Source organism: Leguminivora glycinivorella, chromosome 22, assembly GCF_023078275.1.
Source record: "Leguminivora glycinivorella isolate SPB_JAAS2020 chromosome 22, LegGlyc_1.1, whole genome shotgun sequence".
Classification (NCBI taxonomy): Eukaryota; Metazoa; Arthropoda; class Insecta; order Lepidoptera; family Tortricidae; genus Leguminivora; species Leguminivora glycinivorella.
In genome coordinates this window covers 3,591,914-3,604,824 of record NC_062992.1, presented here as the reverse complement: position 1 = coordinate 3,604,824, position 12,911 = coordinate 3,591,914, and the positions used below count along the sequence as shown (strand labels likewise).

At 39.4% G+C, this 12,911-nt stretch overlaps 1 protein-coding gene across 1 annotated transcript in view; it reads right to left on the bottom strand.

Annotated features, from left to right (window-relative positions):
• Window positions 1-1,993: 1,993 nt before the first annotated feature.
• Window positions 1,994-12,911, bottom strand: part of LOC125237909 (eyes absent homolog 2) — a 55,110-nt gene continuing 44,192 nt past the window's right edge. The window contains 11 exon segments of the mRNA XM_048145145.1: window positions 1,994-3,908; window positions 4,738-4,859; window positions 5,308-5,430; window positions 6,333-6,550; window positions 7,284-7,373; window positions 7,739-7,907; window positions 8,402-8,504; window positions 9,987-10,146; window positions 10,786-10,927; window positions 11,673-11,777; window positions 12,739-12,853. Of these exon segments, the coding sequence (XP_048001102.1) occupies window positions 3,727-3,908; window positions 4,738-4,859; window positions 5,308-5,430; window positions 6,333-6,550; window positions 7,284-7,373; window positions 7,739-7,907; window positions 8,402-8,504; window positions 9,987-10,146; window positions 10,786-10,927; window positions 11,673-11,777; window positions 12,739-12,853 (1,529 nt within the window). The 3' untranslated portion in view covers window positions 1,994-3,726.

The following is a 12,911-nucleotide window of genomic DNA, read 5'->3' as shown; positions in this document are numbered from 1 at the left end:
TTTTTATTGTGGGATGAAAGATAAAGCCGCCCGTACAGACTGGCAAGAAGAGTAATAAATAAATATTATAGGACATTCTGACACAGATTGACTGAGGCCCACGGTAAGCTCAAGAAGGCCTGTGCTGTGGGTACTCAGACAACGATATATATAATACACAAATACTTATATACATAGAAAACATCCATGACTCAGGAACAAATATCTGTGCTCGTCATACAAATAAATGCCCTTACCGGGATTCGAACCCGGGACCGCGGCGCAGCGCAGGGTCACTACCGACTGCGCCAGACCGGTCGTCAAAATAGAAATTAATAGGGGCGCCACCGTCTATGCAAACAGTTTTGCATCATTGAGTCATTTTTGTATGAGAACAATAAGTGTTGCTTTGATAAAATAGTACATTACATCAGAGGCTGGGAAAATGAGGATTTCCGGCCAAGTGGGTATAGTATATATATGGGTAGGTATATATTACGTTTTCACGCCGAGGCATATATAGTGCTTTTCTCAAACATACAATGAAATAAAAAAAAATGCTCGTAAGGACAATATTTTATAAGAAAAAGTTACTTTGCAGGCCTAGGCCTAAAATATAATATGAAATCCCTTTACAGTCCTCTCGAGTTGTTGCGCCCAAAAAGCGATACTTCCCAGCCCATTTTAAGGAACGTAAAGACAATATTTCATTGCATGTTTGAGAAAAAAATATGTTCCGCTTCTATTCTTTTTTGCCAGTGCTTCGTTGTACGGAACATATTCTATCTTATCCCTCAAAACCCTTCAATTTTCCCTTACCTTATATGTTGTTTGGTAAACCAATCATGTTGCTTAAAAGTACCCAAGGAACACCACATGTTTAAGCTATACCTAATTAGTACTTTAGCATTGGAAAACAGGTAAGGTACAGCGGGGCAATTTAGACGGGGGACACATTTTTTAACTGATCAAATTTTTCCATGTTCCACACTTTTAACTGGAGCTCCATATACATCCACTGAAAACGTGTGCCATATATGACCAGTGGACGGACATTGTATTTAATAATTAGCAAGACATGGAAAAAAATCGAGTAGTCGAAATTTGAATCGAAATTTGTTAGGTCCCAGTCGTATTTGCCCCGCTGTACCTTAATAAATCTTAACGTAAGTGTGATAATCACAAATTAGTAACTTTTCATGTATTTGAGAATGCAAATAGGTAGGTTACCTTTAAGCATATTTTGCTGTGACTTATTTTCAAAGTATCAAAAAGTTTCTACAGTCACCGGTATAAGTGATGATTTCTGCACCTTGTCATACTAACGTCTTGTTTGAAATGTCTTACGAAATTGTTAAACGATTTAAAGCGACAAGGTACAGAAATCATCACTTCTTTATGCTGGTAGTCACCGGTAGTAGTCGTACTAAAATAGAAAGTTCTTATAGATCTCTCGTGGTCTTTTGGCTACTTTGAAACACATGAATGGCAGTCCAAACTTAGTATTTAAAACTATGCAATAATATAGCAATAATCGTATAAAATTAGACCTTGAACTTTCGTTGCGTAAACTGTAAAATAAGATGCAAATAATTCACAGTGAAAGATGCACTATTCTCATTCACCAGGAGCGCATGAGTTGGCAGATGTAGATGTCGTTTGCATTGTTGCAACAGATTTACAGTGACATCAGAAACCAGAAAATAATAAAGATTTCGATTGTTTTATTCGTCGTAAAGAAATTATATCTTGAGACACTGGTCCCACCATCATCATCCTTGCGTTATCCCGGCATTTTGCCACGGTTCATGGGAGCCTGGGGTCCGCTTTGACAACTAATTCCAAGATTTGGCACTAGTTTTACGAAACCGACTGCCATTCGACCTTCCAACCCGGAGGGTAACTAGGCCTTATTGGAATTAGTCCGGTTTCCTTACGATGTCTTCCTTCACCGAAAAGCGACTGGAAAATATCAAATGACATTTCGCACATAAGTTCCGAAAAACCCGGTACGAGCCCGCGACCTCCGGATCAAAAGTCTGGTGAGACCGTGCCTCGGTGCTACAGCGAGATTTATAAGACGTAAGTAGGTACATAAAAGATAATTCGTATCGCTTCCAAAAGACACCAATGTCGCTCGCCATAGACGCTTTCCAATGGTATTCCTAAGATAAGCGGCAAAGTGGGATTTTTGACTAGAATTCAACACATTGACACAAAATGTATAGAAATAATGATGCTGATATTTTTATAGAAATATATATCCCGAGCTGATAAGGACTTATTTAAGTCACTATTTCAATTTTGTTGACAATTTTGTATGAAGTTCAGATCAGAAATCGTTATTATTTCCTGGTCTCAAGCAACATCGAAATAACTCAGAAACAGAACACGTATATCTTCAAACATTTCCTACACTTTCACTAAAATAAAACTCTGTACAAATAGAATATAAACTTACTAAATAGGAATGGACTCGTAGTTCTCCTCAGAGAATTCTACTATACATATTAATAAATATATACAAAAAAAGTTTAAATTTATTTTTATAAGTTTTTGAGCTGACTTTGAGCTTTTAAAACTAAATAATATCTAGTACGGTGACCGCAAACTCCGATACTAGAAATAATAATAATGTACTTATGAGTAAAGTCGCGGCCACGGCTTATATGACGTATGATATGATAGTTGTATCTTACAAAATTATAACAGATCTTTTAGCTGTCTTTACAACGTACTTGTTCGTTCTTAATATGCAATTAAATTAGTATACCTTTTTATCGTACATAAACACATAGTTGAGTAAAAATTTCTCAATTTCTATTTCTGCAATGTTACGTAGTTCGAGTACTAGGCGCGCAGAAATGAACAAGAGCGGCGAGAAAATCAATATTTCCTTATAATCTTGTAACTTGTGTACCAGGCCCACAGAAGTTATGGGGAAGATATTAAAGGTGTCTTAAATTTACGAGATACTCAGTATACTCAGAGTTCCACATTGTTGAAGCACTGATGCAAACAATTAGACCGTATATTCCCTGTTAAATTTATGACACATTTTTACAGTCGTCCGGCGCCAACAAATTTTAGACACAATTTTTAAATTCAATTATGTTATGTAGATGTACTGATGTACCAACTTCATAAACATGAAAATAAATAAAATAATGTTCCATACAATGTCAAACCACTAGTCCGTATCTAGTTCCTGCCAAATCGGTAACACATTTCCCTCATATCTAAAAGTATCGTGTACCAGGCGCGCAGAAATCATAAGAAACTCCCAAACACGCCTTTACAGTGCTCTTGTATCAAAATAAAACGAGTTAGGATGGTATTTTCTATTTTCTAATTTTCTCATGACACATTTTGTCTATACCTAAGTCCTAACCAACCTAACCATTCTTGGCCTTGGCTGCTATTCTTCGGTATTTATTTTACTTTAATCAACAATATGCGCATACCCAAAATTGAACATGGATAATGCTCGCTTGCTGGTATTCGTCAGTAAGGGTAGTTCTTGGCCTTGCCTTGCTTTCTCTTCTTGGGCTTCCTTTTTTGGTTTTCACCAAATTGGTGACATTCTCTTAAAATTTCCTTTATCTTGATGAGTACCAAGAAACTTAAGATTCCAAACTCGCCTCTAAAGTGTTGTAATGTCAAAATGAGACTAATCTTCTAGTTTTCTCCAAAACAATGACACATTTTCCCTATACCTAACCGTATCGTGTACCAGGCGCGCAGAAATCATAAGAAGCCCATGTCCAGCGCGTTGTACAGTGCGGCTATGTCCGAATGCGAGGAGACTCGCCAGAAGGGGTAGTTCTTAGCTTTGGCGGCCGCCTCTTCATCTTGGCCGTCGCCGACAACGACGTACGTGCAGCGTTCGCCGAAGCGTTGTTTGATTTTCTCGAAGCATGTTTCCTTGCCTGAAAATGAAGTTAATTTCGGTTTTTAGAAATGTCTCGGAGGGCAGTAGATGACTGTTGAAAGAAAGGTACAGTCGGCGATAAAAGCTTGTGCCAAAAATGAATTTTTTGCAAAAAACTTATTAATCATACATTTCAGGGGTACACTTTTTTGTATGGGCTGTCTGTCTCGTATAGGCTACTTGCCTCCTAGTCAAATCAGCTTCTTTTTAAAAAACTGCCAAAACGAATTTGAACGACTTGCTAATATGGAATTTGTATGAAATTGAATTGAGTGACCTCACGGTCAACTCTATACTATATTTCTACCTGACTTCTTAAATAGAATTGGATTTAAAAATAACGTGTCCATGTTGTTATTATAATTATCAGATGCTTTATTTCGTGCATGGTACATTACATTACATGGTACATTACGATACAAGTGCGTAAAAAAGGAAGTTCGGAACGAGTGGCGATAAATTAAAACACGACCGAAGGGGGTGTTTTAAATCGACACGAGTTACGAATTTCCTTTTCGCACGTGTATCGTACGACGTTTTTCACGCACTAGTGCGAGAAGTGGTTCATTATATGCCAGGTCGAAACTTCGGAAGATCATATGTACTGAAAAACGTCGTACGATACACGTGCGAAAAGGAAATTCGCAACTCGTGTAGATTTAAAACACTCCCTTCGGTCGTGTTTTAACTTATCACCACTCGTTTCGAACTTCCTTTTTTACGCACTTGTATCGTAATGTACTATTATTTTTAACTACAGTCAAGTTCCTTATTATATGGTCCTTGAAATAACTGAATAAAATCTTGTAATATTCTCGAATACTGACCAGTCTTGGTGGCCGAGTAGATGTTCTCAATAGGAAACACGCCTCCAAGCCCGAACAGCAGCACCTTGGCTAGCGCTGGTACAAGCTGTGTCGTCGTCACCAAGACGTTCACGCAATTTTCCCTGAAAAATATGTTAAATTAGAAAAAAACTTGGGTGATGGTTTGCGAATTTTTCCCTGAAAAATAAGTTTTTTAGAAAAAAAAACGGGGTTGCTTGACTCGTATGTTATAAGGGCCTCGAGGAAGCTCGGCCTTTTAAACTTACTCAATGACAGATACCTGCCACACAGGTAAGAGGAAGTGTGTTATGAAATTAGTTCGACTAGGTACTTATTTGGTGTCTCTGAAACTTGAGCAGTTTCATGTGCTATGCCTACCCCTTATTGGAATACATGCGTGAGTTATGTACGTGCGTTGAATGTAGTTTTTAACCCCCGACGCAAAAACAACGGGGTGTTATGTCTGTCCGTCTGTGGTATCGTAGATTTCGAACGGGTGAACCGATTTAGATTCCGTTTTTTTTTTAATTGAAATTTTATTTTATTTAATTGTCAAATTAGTGTAAATACCTTGAGTTGATCATGTTGAGGCATTTACAAGCCAATGTTAGCCAGTTGTCCGTAGCCTGTTCGAGTTCTGCCCGCAGTTGTAACCACTGTTCTCTTTTTGCTGGCCCTAGCAAGCCTCCCACACTGAAATGAATAACAATAACATTGTAAAATAAAACTATGGAAACGGATTAAATCGCGTATAATGAATTTAGAGTACGAAACGTCGGGATGTATTTTAAATTCATTATACGCGATTTAATCCGTTTCCATAGTTTTATTTCATGAGTAACTATCGCGGTAACCGAAGACAATATTAATAACATTGTATTTCAATAAAAAGATTATCCATATTAATATTATAAATGGGAAAGTGTGTGTCTGTTTGTCCGTCTTTCACGGCCAAACGGAGCGACGAATTGACGTGATTTTTAAGTGGAGATAGTTGAAGGGACATAGGCTACTTTTGTCTCTTTTCAACGCGTGCGAATCCGCGGGCAAAAGCTAGTAATAAATAAATAAATATTGGGGACACCTTACACAGATCAACTTAGCCCCAAACTAAGCAAAGCTTGTACTATGGGTGCTAAGCGACGATATACATACTTAAATAGATAAATATATACTTTTATACATAGGAAACATCCATGACTCAGGAACAAATATCTGTGCTCATGCTCATCACACAAATAAATGCCCTTACCGGGATTCGAACCCAGGACCGCGGCTTAGCAGGCAGACGCGGTTATAAGAATCACAACATTCTTATTTGAAATTATAATCATTTAGATAAGAGTGATATGATGATGATGATAATACTATGTAAAGTTAAAGTTGTGTCATAAAGAATTACGACACAACTTTAAAATAAATGTATTGTTTAATGGAACACATAAAAATGAAATGTGGGCTTAGCGCTAAAAAGCAATCTCTTCGACATTATCCGATCCGATATACATTATAGGCGCCATCTTGGATTTTTTCCATTGAAATACTTCCGACATCCGATATTGGATCTGATGATGTGAAAACGGACTAATACATACCTATTCCTATAATTATTATAAGTATCCTTAATCTTCCGATATCGGAACGCCAGTTTCCTCATCCAGTCCACGCCGCCGCGCACACCAGGCGCGCAGAGCGCGGGGGCGGCGCCCGCCGCGCCGCCCGCGTGGAAGCCGTCCGACGAGAAGTTGTACGCGGATAAGTCTTGCCCGTTATCGTCAGCCGCTACCGCGTCTATGTGCTCCTGGTCGCAGTCCTGAGGGGAAATAGGGTTAAAAGTTAACTCATGCTCTTGGCACATCTCGGGCAATGGCGATCATTATATGAAAGAGGCGCGATCCTACGCACACATCTAAGCTCGTGTAGGTGAACGCGTACCATGCTTGTATGAGTGAGATGACAGCTTGACTAGTCGCGTATTTAGCAGGCGGTAACTGTGAGGTAACCGAGAGCGGGTGGGAGGCACTTTCAGCGGGGAGCGGGTGAGTGGCACTTTCAACGGGAGTAGCCTTACTATACTATAGTACTTTTTATTATATCAAAGTAAAATGTGTAATCACAGTGCATAGACTGCCATCTCTCGACACAGGCTAAAAACTTTTGAACCTCAGTTTTGACAATTTGGCCCATATTCTTAGCTTGATATGTGTTAAAATAACAAATATTAATATTAGCGCCATCTAGCCGAGCGTACCCCAAAGGTGTATCGCCATCTAACTCACCATACCTTTTTCTGTATGGTTTTGAGGTAAGTTTTTTTCTTAGACTTTATCTGTCTATACGGAGTTACATGTCTTTAATTATACTGTGGCAAAGGACTGAGTGGACACAGGAGGTGATCATAGGTAGTTATAAAGATAGATCAACTCAAGAATAACACACAATCTAATTTAGATTGCAAGATTTGACCACAAGAGGTTGCATAAAAGGTTGTGAAAATACAAAATTTTGCAATATTTTTGAGAAATTTACAAACTAGTTATATTTACCTCAACGTCATTAAAGAAGAAATGTGTGTCAGCCAAGCTGAATATCATCTCTTCCATTCTGAATCCCAGCTGTACTATTTGTTGTGTATCCTGAAATTACAAACGTACATTTTATTTTACAATAAAATATTTAAAGCACAAAAAACCCTGTTTTTGTGCATTTAATTCCTTTCAAGTTCATGATCTTTGGGCAACGAAGAAAATATGTATAAGGTACAGCAGGGCAAATCTCGACTGGGGGGCCATTGTAACTGATCCATTTATTCTATTATTACACTAGTAAGTTGAGTTCCGCATGTTTCCACTAACCACGTATATAACAGGGTGGATACTGGATATTCTATTAAATAATGCAAACATTGTAAAACATGGAAAGAAAATCGATCACTTGCAATTGTCTCCCTGTCGAAATTGTCCCACACATTTTTGAAAAGTTTGGACGTCGAAAAACATACCTTATTATACTTTGTCGCATAAGTCCCTGTGAGCAGCGAATGGAATATGATAATGGTCTCATCCAGGTCCCAGATGAACACCCGGTCCGTGGCGGGCTCAGGAACATGCTGTGCTGGTGAAGATGATGTGTTCCGTCGACCCCTGCCTCGGGTTCTACTTGTGCTTTCACTAAAACAAACAGTTTCTCAAGTTGTTTTCTTGGACATACTTTGATTATGTAGGATATCATTCACTAGCAAAGAGACGGCCAGTGATACAGGTTGTAAATAATGAATGAACCTTGGTAAGATCATTAAAAATTCATTAGTATTCTGATAAAAGTTGATTGATCAAAATGTCTGCTAAAAGAGAGAAATCACTGGGTAAATTCGGTGGGTGATGCAAGAATTCTGATAAATCTGAAACTATCTTATTTCACGGACTATAGCCAGAGCAGTCACACTCGAGAGAGGCCTGTGCCCAGCACTGGGATGTGTACCAATAGAATCAGTTATTATAAATTTGATTTCCTGGTTTTTACTTCTTTCAGATTTGAATGTGGTATAGGTGGTATTATCTTATCTTAATGATAAATGAAGTCATTCAATCAACCATAGAGGTATGATCAAGTTGATAAAGAAGAATACAATTTGGTAAGCAAACATTTTGCAACAGTATCTTACCCAGAGTTTTCTCTGCATCTCCGGCTTGCTGCGTGTATTTCATTTTTGATCGGTGATAGAGGATTGTTGTCATTTAATGAAGGAAGCATTGATGATGGTGACTCTAAAACAATATTAAATTGAAATTGAAATTAGTATTTGGCACATTGATAGAAACAAAACAAAATTATACCCTTACAATTTAGAACACAAATTAGATATCTCTAAGTCACTAAGTTGAATAAATACTTGTCAGAAAACTGGTGACCTTTTTATTCAATACAACGAAAATGTGACCTAAGAGAGAAATTTTGAGCGCAGGAACATTCACAAATAAGGGCAAAAAGTAAGTTGTAATGTCGTTACCATTTTCGCTGTCTGTATCTGGCCAGTCATCTGAATATATATCGTCGTGGTCGCTATACCTTTCTTCATCACTTTCCTCCACTTTTCTACGTTTATTTGGGTGCATTTCATTTTCTTTATTCATTTTGCTAGTCTTACAACTATAGCCACGGTATTAAACTACGTATTTGTGCCAGTTTCGTGATGCAGTGTCGTCAATTTTTGTGTAAAATAAATCTGATGATTAGACACTTTTTGTGAATACCTAATTTATGTATAATTACTACACTTTCTGTAATAAATTAAGAGCTAATAAAATAAAATATCAATGTTTTGTTTGATACGGAAACTGACATTAGCAACAAGTTTTTTTTGACAACGAGAACATTGCGGCCATTTAAACCAAGTATTGTTTTGTCATTGGCTATAAACGAAACAGCATAGTTCTGATTGGACGAACGAACGAAATCTGATGAAAACCTGAAAACCTCATGAAAACAGCCAAGTTTTATTTTCATACTTCAATTTCTTTTCTAGATTTTCACTAAATATTATTCTCAATTAAGTAATTAACGATTAAATTGAAATACAATAATAACCTTGCTAATGCATTAAATAACTCATACGCTTTACCAACCCGCCCTCTATGTTGTATTTTTATAACTACTAAGCATGTTCCTAATATTGCTACTCAACACGAGATGGCGCTGCCAGTACTAAGATTTGTACAGTCGACGTGCAATTATTTTTAATCACTTTTTTTAAAATCACTTTTTTTATAGCCATGTTCGCCACCTATTAAAATGTGATCTTGAATGCTCAAAAATTCAGCAAATTGATTCTAGGATACCGATTATTGCCTCGGAAGTTGAAAGTTGATCTGTACAAACATGAAGCGAAGCTAAAATTTTAGTCCCCTGTAATGTGTGTTAATTGTCGTCCACTGGGGCCTTCAATAATAACAACAACAACAACAACAACTAACAAGATGCTGGAGTAGTACATAATCAAGATAAATTCGTTTTGTTTTTAGGGTGTTTTGGAACTAAGGTTAGTTTATTTTGAATTTCGGTGTTTACGAGTAGGTATATGTGTTTTTGTACTGTGCAATAGAGTAATTTGAGTTTAGGTTCAAGTGGACCGGTCACCGGAAACACAACAACAACACATAAACAACACATTTTTTGTGTCTTTGACATTGAGGAGTTTCACTGTCAAGTTCCACCAACTACCAGGAGGTCTGAAAACCAAGGAGGTTCACCTGATAACGCGCCGCCAAGATGGTACGACGTGTGTCCCGCGCTGCCGCTACTGCTTGGCGAACTGACGGCGTGGTAGGGAGAGTAGCTTGGCGTCGCGTAGTACCCGCTGTATTGAGCGACGTTGTGCTCTGCGTAGCTGCTGGCGTAACTGCTGTAGTCCTGTTTGAAATAAGAATAAGATGAAAATCGCACCTACTGGTGGGAAAGCATGGTCGCGTGATATAATTATGTAGCTTATCGCGCGTCGGTGCGTCCTTTTTCCACGTTATATAAATTAAACTATATTAAACTAGTGCTATATATCATACTAGTATGCTAGGCTCACAGGACTAAGGTATTATTGGTATAACAAGTCCAAAAGGGCCTGCTGGTGCTGGGTTGCCGCCTATGTAATTTAACTATCGTTAAAATTAACATGCTCTTTACTAGGGTATCAGAAGCACAAAAGAGGTAAAATTATGACTACGTAAGTATGTCAAATTCTAACAAACTAGTATCTAAGGTACTAGGAGATAATAAGAAGTAAGAGGAAACAATTTGCAACAGCACGGTGACTACCGAGTAGGACGACTGCGGCCATCATCAGAAGTACTTTTTAAGTGGAGATAGTTAAAGGGATGGACAGTGACATAGGCTACTTTTTGTCTCTTTCTAACCCCCCACTTCTCTAAAATGGGGGAGTGGAATTTTGTGTGGAGCCTTTCGCAATTTTCGAACTCAACACGAGCGAAGCCGCGGGTAAAAGCTAGTTCTTCATAAATCGGTGTACTCCGACTTGACTTGAAAGTATAGACTTACTTGCTGAGGAAAGGTCTGTGTGAGGCTTCCATTATAGGAGGGGTAGTATGGCGAGGGCTGGGCACCGAACCCCGAACCCGCGACGGAACCAACGCCGCCGACGCCATAGCTCAGATACGTTGGCGTCGCTTTGCACGACGACCTGCAATCAACATTATGTTAGCTCATAAAGATAAAAATATACTCGTATTTCTAAGTTTTCAGGTCGGTGTTGTAAATGGAGATGTAAAATTAGCTCAAGGTCACTATCCCTATCGCTTCGACAGCGACACGCTTTGTGTCTCTCTAGACTAAATTTCATATTAAATTTATACTCGTACTACTGTAACCTACGTTAGCGTTAAGGTACCTACATCGGTGCTTGTAGTCATATTGTACCCGTTATTAGAGTTATGCGCCGGAGGGTACGCGGTGTAGGGCAGGCAGTACTACTACAGTCTGGCAAATCAAAAAGTGGCAACATTGTAATCAAAAAGTGGCAACACTGAAGGCCTTTGTAGCTGACGTTGTGAGCCGGAGGGCATATTGTACCTGTTATTAGAGTTGTGCGCCGGAGGGTACGCGGTGTAGGGCTGGTTGTACAGAGTGGAGCTGATATATCTACTACTAGGCAGTAGGCACATGTCGTGGAGGTATTGTATCTGTTATAGAGCTGTCGTGCGCCGGAGATTATATGTGTACCTGTTATTAGAGTTGTGCGCAGGAGAGTACGCGGTGTAGGGCTGGTTGTACAGAGTGGAGCCGACGTATCTGCTACTAGGTACTTGTCGTGGTTATATGGTACCTGTTATTAGAGTTGTGCGCCGGAGGGTACGCGGTGTAGGGCTGGTTGTACAGAGTGGAGCCGACGTATCTGCTACTAGGTACTTGTCGTGGTTATATGGTACCTGTTATTAGAGTTGTGCGCCGGAGGGTACGCGGTGTAGGGCTGGTTGTACAGAGTGGAGCCGACGTACGAGGACGCCGCGCTGCCGCCGCCATATTGCTGCATACTGTTGACAAACGAAGGCGGTGTGAGAAAATGCAGTAAAATACTTAAGGCCCTAGACCGTATATGTAGATAAGAACTAATAAATTTAATAAGCTTTTGTCTAATCTAAGGTAAGTTAGCCAGAATGGTAGTAGCGTGAAAAGTACCTAATTATATACCCCAGTCCTTAGTAGGAAGTGAAGTAGATACTAGTAATATACCTACTGGAAAAACAGGAAGGTAAACGACCGATTTCATTGTCACTCATTGATGCAAAGTTTCTGTTGTGAAATACGTCAGCAGATATAGGGCTTCCTCAAATCCGAGCGTTCAACCTCAAACTGAAGCCAACTCGGCGACAGATTACGTTGCAAGCCCTATCCGCCCGATTGAACATTTCTATACTTTCCTGGTAATCGGGGAAATTGTTTTGTCGTAAATATTGTGGTGGCGTCAATTTTAATTTAATTTACCTCTATTGTCTCGGTTTGCATGCGCTTTGTTTACGTACTGTGATGGACGTGGATGGACGGTAATATCAGTTCACCCAGATCACCCAAAATGACCAGGGTAGCATAGATGACTGGATGTGTAGGTGATCTGGCTGGTATAAGTGCACCCACAATTACCAGGGACACCAGGGTAACATGGATAACCACCTATCCAACGTGTATTATATCTACAGCTTTCTGGTCTTTACCAGGGTGGCATACCTGTTGTAATACTGGTATATCAGTGCACCGAAAATGACCAGAGTAGTAGAGACTAAGGTTACCTGTTGTAAATGTTGTAATATTGATATGAGTAGTAATAGTGCACCCAGATCACCCAGAATTACCAAGGGCGCATGAATGTTTACACCTAGATCACCCAGAGTGACGGTGGTGAAAATGGACGATGGGGTGGCATACCATTGTAATATTTGTAATACTGGTGTATCAATGTACCGAGAATGACCAGGGTAGCATAAACTTGTAGGTTACCTGTTGTAATACTGGTAGGGCAGCGTGGACTGGTCGTACGGCAGGGTCTCCCCGTACAGCGCCACGTCCGCCTCGCACAGCCCGGGGCTGCGCACCTCGCTCTTGACGCCACCACCTGACCAGGGACACATAAACTTTAGTACAGACCCTCTAATCTAGTAAGTCTAATTTAG